Source organism: Eleutherodactylus coqui, unplaced genomic scaffold (genome assembly GCF_035609145.1).
Source record: "Eleutherodactylus coqui strain aEleCoq1 unplaced genomic scaffold, aEleCoq1.hap1 HAP1_SCAFFOLD_314, whole genome shotgun sequence".
Taxonomy (NCBI): Eukaryota; Metazoa; Chordata; class Amphibia; order Anura; family Eleutherodactylidae; genus Eleutherodactylus; species Eleutherodactylus coqui.
The window spans coordinates 126,042-140,391 of record NW_027102630.1 but is presented as its reverse complement, the minus strand read 5'-3'; the positions used below and the strand labels follow the sequence as shown (position 1 = coordinate 140,391).

At 44.4% G+C, this 14,350-nt stretch overlaps 1 protein-coding gene across 2 annotated transcripts in view; it reads right to left on the bottom strand.

Annotated features, from left to right (window-relative positions):
* Positions 1-12,524: 12,524 nt before the first annotated feature.
* The window catches only part of LOC136605490 (apolipoprotein A-I-like), a 61,257-nt gene continuing 59,431 nt past the window's right edge, over positions 12,525-14,350 (bottom strand). For both annotated transcript variants that reach the window (XM_066588971.1, XM_066588970.1), the window contains exon 4: positions 12,525-13,271. In XM_066588971.1, the coding sequence (XP_066445068.1) occupies positions 12,689-13,271 (583 nt within the window). In that variant the 3' untranslated portion in view covers positions 12,525-12,688. The remainder of the gene's footprint in view (positions 13,272-14,350) is intronic.

Genomic DNA, 14,350 nt, shown 5'->3' with positions numbered 1-14,350 from the left:
ATACGTAGGCTGCACCCGCGGATGGAAGCTACGTTCTCTCTCACCATCCAAAACGGGGACATTTCTGCTTCATCAATCTGTGTCTAATATTCCTCCTCCTCCTCCTGCTCCTCCTCCTGAAACCTCACGTAATCACGCTGAACGGGCAATTTTTCTTAGGGCCGCAAGGCTCACTCATCTAATTTTGCTCTTAAAAGCATTGAAACTTTAACTTGAACCAATTTTTCGTTAAACTGGGCTGCCTCCAGGCCTAGTTACCACTTAAGCCACATTAACCAAAGCGATTAATGGGTTTCACCTGCCATCTTGGTTGGGCATGGCCAATTTTTACTGAGGTACATTAGTACTGTTGGTACACCAAATTTTTTGGGCCCTCACCTACAGTGTAATCATAGCAATTTGTATGTTCTTCGCCTGCACTCATGGTACAGAAGTGTGTGTGGGGTTGGCCTACACTTTAGCTACATAAATGTAACTTGGGCCTTGGCTATACTGCAGCTACTGAAATGGAACTAAGACTGCGCTCCCACTGAACTGCTGCTTCGGAATTGTTCCTGGGGCCTGTGTAGGCTGCTACTATTACTGAAATGGAACGAAGACTGCGCTCCCACTATAATGCTGCTAGTGATATGTTAGTGGGGCCTGTTGCTAATGCTACGGCTGAAATGTTACTAATTCTGGGCTCTGCCTATACCGCTGCTAATGGTATGTCTCTGGGGTGTGGAAACAGAGGCTTCCCAAAGACATGATGGCGGCGAGGCCATTTCCCACCAACGCTGTTACTGTTAAGGTGCATATAACCACGGACACGTGGAGAGGACACGTAGTGCCTCAAAAACATTCCCCGCCACGGCCCACTTAATCCTGGCCACATTCCGAAAACCAACTACATTAAACCGCGCTACCAGGTCCGCAGTCACCACCACATTACCACCAACGAGGTTACTGTTAAGGTACACATTACCAGTCAGACTGGGGCATGCAGTGTGGGCCGAAGCCCACCTGTATTAAGCAGGACATTACTACCTCAGCTGTGTTGGGCAATGCAAAGGGATATTTTTATGTACCGCCGGTGGCTTCCTGGCACCCACCCATGCTGTGGGTCCACAGGGAATTATAAATGCATCTGTTTCCACTTGTAAAGAACCCCAGTCAGACTGGGGCATGCAGTGTGGGCCGAAGCCCACATGCATTAAGCACGACATTACTACCTCAGCTGTGTTGGCCAATGCAATGGGATATTTTAGTGTATCGCCGGTGGGTTCCAGGGAGCCACCCATGCTGTAGGTGCACACGGAGTTTAACCTACATGTGTCCACTTGTAAAGAACCCCAGTCTGACTGGGGCATGCAGTGTGGGCCGAAGCCCACCTGCATTAAGCACGACATTACTACCTCAGCTGTGTTGGGCAATGCAATGGGATATTTCTATGTACCGCCGGTGGCTTCCTGGCACCCACCCATGCTGTGGGTCCACAGGGAATTATAAATGCATCTGTTTCCACTTGTAAAGAACCCCAGTCAGACTGGGGCATGCAGTGTGGGCCGAAGCCCACCTGCATTAAGCACGACATTACTACCTCAGCTGTGTTGGGCAATGCAATGGGATATTTTTGTGTATCGCCGGTGGGTTCCAGGGAGCCACCCATGCTGTCGGTCGACAGGGACTTCACAATAGGGAGTTGTACCTGCCTGTGTCTATGAATTAAAAAGCCCGGTCTGACTGGGGCATGCAGAGACACCTTGACAGAATGAATAGTGTGTGGCACATAGGTTCCCCATTGCTATGCTCACGTGTGCAGCTCCTGATGGCGGTAGCACAGGATTCTATTGCTCATTGCTTCTGTACAGCATTGTGGGCTATCGCCCCGCCCCTTTTAAAGAGGGTCGCTGCCTAGCCGTGCCAACCCTCTGCAGTGTGTGCCTGCGGTTCCTCCTCATGGCAGACGCACTTCTAAATAGACATGAGGGTGGTGTGGCATGAGGGCAGCTGAAGGCTGCGCAGGGACACTTTGGTGTGCGCGGTGGGGGGGAGGGGGGGGCGGTTGGGCAGCATGTAAGCCAGGAGAAGTGGCAGTGGAGTGTCATGCAGGCAGTGATTGTGCTTTGTTGGAGGTAGTGTGGTGCTTAGCTAAGGTATGCCATGCTAATGAGGGCTTTTCAGAAGTAAAAGTTTTTGGGAGGGGGGGGGGCCCCACTCTTGCCGCTATTGTGGCTTAATAGTGGGACCTGTGAACTTGAGATGCAGCCCAACATGTAGCCCCTCGCCTGCCCTATCCGTTGCTGTGTCGTTCCCATCACTTTCTTGAATTGCCAAGATTTTCACACAAGGAAACCTTAGCGAGCATCGTCGATATACAGAAATGCTCGGGTCGCCCATTGACTTCAATTGGGTTCGTTACTCGAAACGAACCCTCGAGCATCGCGAAAAGTTCGTCCCGAGTAACGAGCACCCGAGCATTTTGGTGCTCGCTCATCTCTAAATGCAACGTATTTCGGCTTTTGGCATAAGGCTTTATCAAGCATAACTTACCTGAACTTACTCCTACAGTACTTTGAAACACTGGCACATAAACTTTTACTTCTTCATAATGCAGCTACTATAATCATACTGCACTGTAAAGTAAATGCTTACCATATGACATTTAAAGCCAACATTCCCTTATCCATTTCATAATATATCTCAATATATAACTCTGAGTTTCCTGCATAGACATAGTGGTAAAATGTTACTTTTTCACTGCCTTTGGTTACCACTAGGAGGTGCTTAAGAGCATATTGCATACTGTTATAGTATTATATGGTTAAAATATATTCCATAGTACTTTACAGGTCAGAGGGAACATAGGCAAAATCAGACATTACATACAGTGTTAACAGAGAGAACAGTGCTTGCTCTGTACAGATGTGGGTGCATTAAGGTGTATGGGGTTTGTGGGATACAGTCTAATGAAGGGATTCATGTTTCCTAAGGTAAATGTAGCAGCGGGCTAAAAGAAGAGTTAGATTAGGAAATATTGTAACCCTCACTAAAAAGATGACTTTTTAGGGCATGTTTAAAATATGGGTATTACGATTTAACCTGATTGATTGGGGTGTTACTAGATGCATAACCCCTTTGCGATTGCAGGGTTCGGAGTCCCGTTCTTGGCACAATCGGCAAACAGTTGATTTTGTTGGGGAAATACATTGGTCAGATACCAGCTGCTATATCTCCCTTGCACAGCACACAGAGAAGAGAGAATTCCGCTTCCAATCGCTAGCTTCTAAATAGAAAGAAACAGCAGCTGCATGGAGGAAATTATACAGCAGTTCTATCCCAGGTTCAGTAGGATAGTTTGAAACTTTGGAGACTGTCCTGCTGTCAAGGTAGGTCTCTCATCCCAATTAATGGTCCCTGCTCCTGTAACTCTGTCCAGGTCTAACAGCAACACTGAAATCATCTTCATTCCTCACGCCGCACAGCTGCACAGATCGCTCCATATGTAATATACACCCTAAGTATACCCCTGTTGTAACCCCTGTAATCCACATTGTGCATGGGCTGTGAAGATGCGGATATGATCAGTGGACCTATACACATTGAGAGTTCCAGAGCAGCTGGAACAGAATGGAAAGGCACCCGAGTGTGGGTGAGAGGTCTGCAAAGAACCAGAGGCCATACATGGGAGGTATCGGGGTTTAAGTACTTTGAGGGGGTCACTATGGGGCACCATTACTATGAAGGGACACAAAGGGCGTGTCTTAACATAAAAGGGGCATGGCCTAATGTAAAAAAAATATTGTTCAAGAGTTTGGGAGGTAGGTAAGGAGAGAGAAAAAATACTAGAAGCTACATATGTGTGCTTCTCTCTGAAGCTTAATCATCAACTGATGAAAGGACAAAGACAAGACAACAGATAAAACACACGTGCTCTTATAGATCAGAGTGTGACCGTACACGAGAAGTTTCAGATTGCAGCTGAGTTCATGCAAATGGGATATGGTTGCGTGAATCTCAAATTGCAAATGACTTCCCGAGGGGTCGGTATTTTAATTGTTTCACATATATTGCTGGGGTGACTAAGGTGTGGTTGTTTTGAGATCACGTCTCTCCACCAAATACAGCTGGGGTGACTAAGGTGTGGTTGTTTTGAGATCCCGTCTCACCACCCTATTTCATCCCGGTCTATTTGTTGATTTTATTCAGCTCTTTTATTTATATTTAGGTTGGTTCAGCTTGATGGAATAGTCAATTAATCAACGACTAGGTCAATTCAGGATTCAAGGTATAGGGTTCGATGCATTTCTGTCGGACCTTCGACTTTTCAAGAACCGTATGGTCAGTGATCTAAGATAAGTTAATATGTCTGTCTATAAATCAATTCAGCAGACATATGTTAAATGGTATCAATGAGAATTTGTCTAAGAAGTTGATGTTAATGTGAATCGAAGCATTTACTAGTATCCTCTGATCTTCTATGGATAGAAGACTGAAAATCTCAGGGTTGTTGTTCGATACTAGATAATAATTGTATCTCCCTCTCTTGATAAGTATCAGTCAAATTGTTTGACCCGTCTTCCTGATAATCAGAGATTGGTCAAGCGATTTGTTGAAATCTCTGCTTTAAGGCAAAGTTAGCTTAATTGCCCTAATTGCCTTGATACTAAAGCCTAAAGCTTACAGTGTTCAGCATAAGATAGAGGATAATACCCCTTAGTGTAGGTCTCAATTTATTTGCCTAGATGCCCAGAATTAAAGTATAGATGCTGAATAGAGAGCGTTTTCCTATTAGGCTAAGAGTTGGAGAGAGAGAGTTGTGTAGCCTCCTGCCCTGATGGTGGGTAGGTGGCCATCTGACTGCATCCAAGGCTGTCTCACATTATATAGCCTATGACCTTAAGCAAATCCCCACCCAGGTCATATGACAACCACCAATCGCAGGTGTATGTATAATTAGCCATGTGCGTTGGTGGTACAACCCCCTTGTTTATTGGCTCTCAAAACTAAATTCTTACTCCTTAGTAGCCCCTTATTAAGGTTCCAAATAAGTATCTACCTTATATGGTCACCTATTGTATGCACACTTTTACATTAATTGCTATCCGATCGCGTATTTAATCCTCCGGTATGTACTGAATGAATACTTACATCATCAGGGTGCGTCCAACACCCCGATAGTGTTTTACTAACGTATCGACGTTTGATGACGTCAGACATACAGCGTCAGATGGTCTCATGTGTCATGTGTTACGGCAGGTTTTCTCGCGAATAGTTTAGATACCGCGAGTTGGCTTACAGAAGCCAGCACAGTGTTCTCTGATTAAGAATTTAACCCTCAGTCACACTATACATCTATTAGAAATTCATTTAAACATCTTACTTCGGTTTACCGAGAATACACTAGGTCCTGGTGGGAGACACAGGGGTTAACCAAATATCTCGAACACCAGATTGTCCCAAGAGGTTTACGATCACATATATTACCCCCTATGAAATGCCGTAACCCGGAGTTTTTTAAAAAATGGGAAAAGGAGATGACTGATGGATCTTTGAAGTTGATCAGACTCCTTCTGGAAGAGGAGAAATTAACGTTTGAAAAAAACACACGCCTCCTAACGGAAGCTATTGAAAAAACTAAATTTTCTCCTCTGACACCGAATTTCAGCAGAAAGAAAAACTCCTACAGCAAAATATTGAGAATTACACTGCATTTATTAAGGAAAGGAAACACTTCCAATTCGCGAGGGATTTGAGTGACTTTAAAGAAGCGAGAGCCCACGGGGAAAAGTTTAAGTCAGACACTGACATTAGCTCGTCTGATTGCGAACAGAGTGACTTTGATACTGCCAGGAGGAATCGCGTAGGTCCTGGTAATAGGAGAGGACCAGGGAGGCCACGACAAAGAGGAAGAGGTAGAAAATCTCCTGAAAAGGGTTTTTTAGGCCAACCTTTTGGTCAATACCTCCTCAGAGACCGTAAAGAACACAGTTAATAGAGTTTAATCCATCTGAAACCACACAGACTAACTCTCTACTCTGTCAGGTCCCCTCAGTCCCTCAATCAGCAGGGGAAATTGAACAGATAGACATCCAGACTGCTGATCCAGAACCAGCACATAGTCATCCTGAGAGTGACAAAATGCAAATTGTAAACTTGTCACAACGCCACCTCACTCTTGAGGAAACGCGCGTCTTAGAGAGGGGGCTGTCCTTTGTCCCCACGACCCGCTATAATGGGTTCGTGTGGACAAAGGACATCTCCCTCTTCCTACACAAACTGCGCTGGAAAAAATTCTTCGCAACACAGAATAAGAAAAAGGCCAGGGAACTAGGCCTAGAAGTCAGTGATCTCCCTAGCTTTGAACTCCTAGAGAGTCTTGAATCAGAGAGTCAAGCAAAACCCGATATAGGCCCACTCACAGACCTAAGACCAACGAGCAACTCAAATCCCCCTCCAGTACAAGCACCACTGATTGAAGTTTTTGAGAAAATGGTTTTGGCTGACTTGGCAAAACATCCTCCTAAAGTCTCAAAACATTCCATCATGCCTGCCTCCCAACTACGCGCTTTAAATTATGAATCGGACAGACTATATAAGAATGTGCAAAAATTTGTTGGGAGACAAAAATACCTACCAGATCCTGAGGCATGACCCATCAATATCATACCAAAAATCTCTGGAAAAAATCCTAAGTCAAGGTCTACAAACAAAAGTCATAAGTGACAAGGAGTATAAATTCATGTCGTCTCGCCACCCTCGAATTGCCACATTCTACTCCCTACCTAAGATCCACAAGGGATTAAATCTGGTTAAAGGCCGTCCAATTGTATCAGGTATCGAGTCCGTGACACAGAAGGCAAGCGTATATCTTGACAAAGTCCTAAGAGACTTTGTAACATCTCTTCCGTCATATGTACGAGACACCATGGATGTCCTCAGACATTTATATGGATTGCAAGTGGAGCCCCACGTACGGCTAGCAAGCCTCGACGTAGAGGCTTTATATAGCTCAATCCCCCATGAAGAGGGCATCCAGGCAGTGGAATTCTACCTTCATCAACGTGGGATACAATTCGAGGAACACAATATCTTTACGGCGAAATTAATGAGATTTATACTGACACACAATTTCTTCCTGTTCAATGGCCAGTACTTCCACCAGCTCAGGGTTACAGCGATGGGGACCCCTTGTGCCCCCACCTATGCAAACCTGTACCTGGGCTGGTGGGAGGAAAAACTGGTATTTTCTGAGGTCAACCATCTATGGACAGAGAAGATTTTGTTGTGGCTCAGGTATATAGACGACATCCTGATCTTATGGACAGATGACGACAACTCCTTTAATAGATTTGTAGACCACCTGTACATCAACAACCTGGGCCTTAGGCTGACGTCTGATATACAAACAGAGGAAATATCATTTTTGGATATTAAAATCAGAAAAACAATCGATGGGAGTCTAAATACCCCCCTATTTAGGAAAAAGACCGCTACCAACAACTTGTTATCCTGGAAAAGCTTTCATCCAGTACCTCTTCGACGCGGCATACCAAAAGGCCAATTTCTTAGGATTAGGAGGAACTGTTCCAATACAGGAGATTTTATATCTGAAAGTCAGACATTGGGAAACAGATTCCTCCAGAGAGACTACCCCAAGGATCTGATAGATGAGCATTCCATCACGCCCAAGGCATGAACAGGACAGAATTACTTGTCCCTCAGAAAAAAGATACCTCGCAGACCATCTGAATCATAGGTACCTACGATACCGGTGCAAGGTCAATTAGGAACGTACTGCAACGATATTGGGGTATCCTGAAGGACGATGAGGACATCCGAGACTTTATCACAAATACGCCGTCCATAACATTCCATCGAGGGAGAAACCTGAGAGATAGGTTAGTTCATAGCCATCTATCTCCCCGCCAACCAGAAACGATGTGGCTTGGCAGAAGGGAAATTAAAGGGAGTTACCCCTGCGGAGATTGTTCAGTATGCAAATCCATTCTAAGAAGTTCCTCATTCACAAGTGCAGTCACCAATATGACATTCGAGATCCGGGATTACATTAACTGCAAAAGCAATAATGTGATATATATGGCTACCTGTACCTGCCCAAAAAATTACATTGGAAAGACAACGCAGCAGTTACGGAGAAGGATCCAGGGACATCTGGGGAACATTAATAGAAAGGAAGCAACCCCGCTGTCAAACCATATACGACTAGTCCATGGCGGTGACGTTTCACAACTTAAAGGGGTTGTCCCGCGAAAGCAAGTGGGGTTATACACTTCTGTATGGCCATATTAATGCACTTTGTAATGTACATTGTGCATTAATTATGAGCCATACAAAAGTTATTCACTTACCTGTTCCGTTGCTAGCGTCCCTGTCTCCATGGTGCCGTCTAATTTCAGCGTCTAATCGCCCGATTAGACGCACTTGCGCAGTCCGGTCTTCTCCCTTCCGAATGGGGCCGCTCGTGCCGGAGAGCTGCTCCTTGTAGCTCCGCCCCGTCACGTGTGCCGATTCCAGCCAATCAGGAGGATGGAATCGGCAATGGAGCGCACAGAGCCCACGGTGCACCATGGGAGAAGACCCGCGGTGCATCGTGGGTGAAGATCCCGGCAGCCATCTTACTAAGGTAAGTAAGAAGTCGCGGGAGCGTGGGGATTCGGGTAAGTACTGGACGTTTTTTTTTTTTTACCCCTGCATCGGGTTTGTCTCGCGCCGAACGGGGGGGCTATTGAAAAAATAGCGCGGGACAACCCCTTTAAGTTTCAAGGCCTGGAACGAGTCAGAACTCACGAGAGATGAGGGGATGTAGAAAAGAGGCTCTTGCAAAAGGCAACAGAGTGGATTTTTAGGCTCAAATTCGTCCATCCGCAAGGCCTCAATGAAATCCTCTCGTTCAATAGCTGCATTAAATGATATGTTTCCTCAGCTACTCCAAACAACTGAGGTCTCTCTTAATCCCTAGTGTATTCATCACGTATGACAACGGGACACTGTTATCTATGTTATACAATAACCACCATTTGGGCCGATTTGTCGTAATCCCTACCCAACTTTTCAATCTTCCGCCCCCCCCCCCTTGGCCCTCCTTTTCTCCCCCCCTAATTCTTCACCTTACTAAAGATACTGGGTAGAACATTGCTAATTTAATTACGCAGTTATGAAGGGATTTCCATATAGCAACACTTACCTTTTTGGTCAATCTACAATTTGAAAAATACATTCACACTTCCTTTCGATCTTGAGTCGGGAGTGCCCCTATGGGACTCCGTCACGGAGGAGGTGTGAGTGAAAGCTGCCCCTGATTGGTCCCTGCGTTGAGCCAATCAGAGGCAGCACGCACCCATTCATGAATGGGTGTGAGTGAGAGCTGCCTCTGATTGGTGAGGCTGTGACCAATCAGAGGCAGCTCATTAAACAGGCGGGGATTTTAAATCCCCGACTACTGAATACCACAGAGAGCAGTTCAGGAGAATTGCCGGCCAGACGCGGCTGAACTCCGGCTGCAGCGGAAAGGTGAGTATACATTTTTTTTTACACATTTCTGGATGATTTTCAGGTAAGGGCTTATATTTTTAAGCCCTTCCCGAAAATTCATCCCACGTTCGCCGGCAGCCCATTGCTTTCAAAGGAGCCGGCTGTATTGCCGGCTCCATTGAATTCAATGGGCTAACATCGTTCTTCTCTGCCACAGCTGTTACAGCTATGGCAGAGGAGAACGATCTTTATGCTGACAAAGTTTTATTTTTCTTTTTACACATTTTAGGATGATTTTCAGGTAAGGGCTTATATTTTTAAGCCCTTCCCGAAAATTCATCCCGCGCTCGCCGGCAGCCCATTGCTTTCAATGGAGTCGGCTGTATTGCCGGCTCCATTGAATTCAATGGGCTAACATCGTTCTTCTACTGTTACAGCTGTGGCAGAGGAGAACGATCTTTATGCTGACAGTGCGGGGGGGGGGCACTCTTGCCGCTTTTGTGGCTTAATAGTGGAACCTGGGAACTTGAGATGCAGCCCAACATGTAGCCCTTCACCTGCCCTATCTGTTTCTGTGTCGTTCCCATCACTTTTGTGAATTTCCCAGATTTTCACAAATGAAAACCTTAGCGAGCATCGGCGAAATACAAAAATGCTCGAGTCGGCCATTGACTTTAATGGGGTTCGTTACTCGAAACGAACCCTCGAGCATCACGGGAAGTTCGACTCGAGTAACGAGCACTCGAGCATTTTGGTGCTCGCTCATCTCTAATCATTATATATTGATATTGAAATAGATATACAGGATGCCCCGTGAACTGCAACTTAATTGCTGCCCTTTGTAAAATACTTTATAACCGCGGTCCAAATCGAGCGATATTATCTACCCTTGACGAGTAGACTCCTCTTCTATGATACGTAGTACCATTGTTAACAAGCTGGCACCTCCTCCCCGTGACGACATCGGTCCTGGGATTCCATATAATCTCCTATCCCCTCCCTCTGTGACACGCGTTCATTGCGGTCACATGACTCCGATACAATGGGGGATGCCTGTATTTGTGTATTGTGCTTGATCTTCGGGATCACTTCATCAGAGCATGGTGCATATTATCAGGAAAGCTAGATGGATTGCATATTGAATTCATTTGAAAATCAAGGGTGCTTTTAGATGGGAAGACTGTTAAGTACATAAGCGGCTGACAGCCCAATGACTATTAATCCTGTGCCATTATGCAGGAGTGATAATCACTCGGTGAATGGAGGTGAAGCACATCAGAGATCTCTTCCGGCCACCCGCCTCCATCCGCAGTCTGATTACACCTGTGACATTACGTTCATCGATCACAGGGCCTAAGAGCAACTCAGTGCCAGACTAGTGAATGGGACTGAGCTGCAGTACCAGACACAGTCGCTATGAAATGTATGGCGGCGCTGTGCCTGGTATGTCACTTCAGATAGCCAATAGGCAGAAGTCCCAAGCGGCGGACTCCTGCTGATCTTATATTGATGACCTATCCTTAGCATAGGTCATCAAAACGGAAGTCCAATAAAACCCTTTTAACAACTCAAGTTTTATTACACCTTTGTTTATACTATCTGTGAATGAAGTATTTTCCAACAAGATCACGTGTTCATGCCTCATATAAATGGGTCCCCCCAAAAATCAGGAAAAGTTTTTGTTCTGAAAATACTTTTTTGACCCTTAGAGGGGGAAGGGCTACACATTCATGCTAATTTATAATGTAACTCTGATCACTATTTTTATTTATCTATTCCATATCTCATTCACCAGGGACCTTGTACTTAATACAGGGAAAACAGGTGGAAATGTTTATTCTTTTTTTTTCTGACTATTTCATGTATTGCTATGTAGCAGTACAAAGGATAACATTTTCTGCTTCAGCATATACTTATTAACAAACTATTGGCTCCATGTACACAGCAGAGTCATATGTACAGAGCCCACAGAGTGCCCATAGAACTATAGTGTAGTATTTTAGGCACTCTGTGTACCCCCAAATGGTGACTTGCTTTTGCAATATAATGGTGTATTCTCCATGACACAGTATCTGATGGAGCATGCTATGGCTTCTCTTCTGTACGTCTTGCTGCCTACATTGAAACTAGAGGCATACTTTAGTACAATGTGACTCCATAGACTGCTCTGGATGCCATATTCTGGCTCCATATGTTAGCCTTAAAAGGGTTGTAACAGAATTATAAGTTAAACTCTATCCACAGGATACAGAATAACTTGCTGATTGTTGGGGATCTCACTATTGAGCCCCCTGCTGATCTCGAGAATTGGAATCCAGTGTCCCTCCCCGGCCTGTGACTATGGCCTGTGACTACGGGGCTGCTTTTTCCTAATGCAGTGGCCTCAGAAGGAATGCAAATAAGGAAGATGGAACAATACCTCTGCAGCGTCACCTATTGAATGGCAGCATTCCTTCAAATCAATGTATGACTTTTTAATGAGTCTGTAAAACAATGATTGGGAATAGGAAACCAAGCCAGAAAGCCATATACAGACAGCTGTTTCGGGGTGTTTTTCCCCTCCATTAGTGTACAGTAGGTTTCTGGCTCGGCTAGTGAGAGGCCTGTGACATGGGTCAAGAGGGTTGTAGTCTTGACCCTTATCAGAATGAATGGAGCGTTGGCCGAGCATGCACAGTCAATGCTCCATTCATTTCAGTGGGGCTGACGGAAATAGCCAGAGGGGCATCCGCTTAGGTATCTCCGCGGTCCCGTTGAAGGTGAATGGCGTGCTAGTGTGCTTTCGTGACCAGTGCTCCAGTCAGTCTCCTCACAATGGGACGTGCAGTAACCCCACAGTGAGGAGAACGGGGGACATATGATACCCGTTCTCGAGATTGGCAGGGATCTAAGTGGCGAGACCCCTCAGCAAGTTATTCCCTATCCTGTGGTTAAGGTTTAACTTGTAATTGTGGTACAACTCCTTTAAGTGATCAGTACTTCAGATCCACATTTGCTTCTTATGTCTCCACAGACTTAATAAGCTAAATAAAACATATTCTGAATCCGTATTGAAGCATTGATGAAACTTTAATATCATGAATTGAGTGGAAATTTTACACTGAAGATGTGATAAAGACATAATGAAGGGAAGAAAACTCAATTTTGCATTTGCAAGTCAATAGAGTTAGAAATCAAAATCACATTTCTGCCTTCCTTTACTCTTGAGTGATCTTTATTCTATGTCTTGGAAAGCGTCTTTTATTTGCTGAAAGAGCTTTTCTACTTCTTCTTGAAGTTCTTTGCCATCAGAGAATTTACTTCTTAAGGTATCAAGATGAGGCTGAGCATGTTCCTTGATCTTCTCCATATTCTTCTCTACATCATGCTTCAGCTCCTTCATATCTTTCTGTAATTCACCTTGTAAATCCTTGTGATATCTCTCATATTCTTTATGGACTTCATCCGCATAGGGTTGCAGTTTGACACGCAGGTTATCTATCTCAGCACGTAGTGCGTCCCGACCCTTTGCTGCAACATTTTCCGCATTTTCAAAGAAACTTATGGCTTGCTTACTTAATCCAGAAAGAAAGTCGGATACAACTGGCACTGTTTCCTTTACCATGTTCTTAATATGTGTTTCTAAAGCATCATCAAACTCCTTCAAAGCAGGGACTACATGCTTCTTGAATACTGGGAAATTCTCGTCCAGCTTTTCATCGACTTTCTTATAAACCTCATCATAGTAACCTTCTACAGCTTTCTCAAGTTTTTTAGCATTTTTTCTTGCAGCTTCCAACTTCTCTTTAATCTGATATCTGGAAATGAAAAATATTAACCAATTAATTCATCAATATTAGAAATTAGGAAATCACCAATTAAGATGACTGGTGAAAAAAATACAGTGGGCTCTAGAAAACTGTTGTTGCTCAGAATAAGAAGAAAAAACTGCACTACATACAAAATACATGTGCGTTCACTGGCTGGATGCAGTTAGATGCATTCCTTCCTTTGAAACTCTACAACAAAGTCCAAACAAAAGAGAGAAAAAAAATTGCATGGCACTCCGCCATAGTTAGGACCATAGTCGGGACGCCCTGTTAGGCACAGATGCCCGATCCTTTGCCTTAGCCATGATTGTTCCTGTGCTTTTACAAATCGTCGCTAGTGAATGGAGGTGGAGCGGCCCGGGGATTGTTCGGGCCACCCGCCTCCATTCACAGTAAACAGGCAGTTGTTCATAGATGAATGACTGCCTGTTTATACGGGCAGATCTGTCATTCAGTTTTTAAGCATGAAGAAACTGAATAACCAGCAAGTTATTGTTTGACGTTCAATCAGTGCCTGCTTTTACACTGAATGACAATCATTTCCGCTGATCGTGGGAACTTGAACAATATATCTGCCCATGTAAAAGAGGCCTAAGAGTAAAAAATACTTTTGTTCCACCATATCAGTTTTGTATGGCAGACGTAGAGATGGGAAGCAAGTACGCAAGGCAGGTTGATGAGGCAACAGGCATGGCCCCCTACAGCGTGTTTCCCCACACTTTTTTATAGCTTTTGCTATTTTATGGTTCTTTATTTGGGGGTTTTATGGGTTTTTTATGCTTTTTAGCATGCATCAATTTTATATATTTACCTACCAATCAATCATCATCAACATTGAAAGATTTCATTGTATACAATGGAGTATACATATTACCCCTCTTGCACCAGAATTCTAACATCAAAAAGTCGCAATTTTGGCACAAGTGAAAAATAATGTCTTTTGGGGGGTATATGCTGGGCCCCAGCACTTTTTAAAAACTGTGAGGGGTGTAACACTAGGACGCATGGCCACGTACTGCCTGTCAGATGAACTATAGTTTACAAAGGAAACCGGTGTAAATTATAGT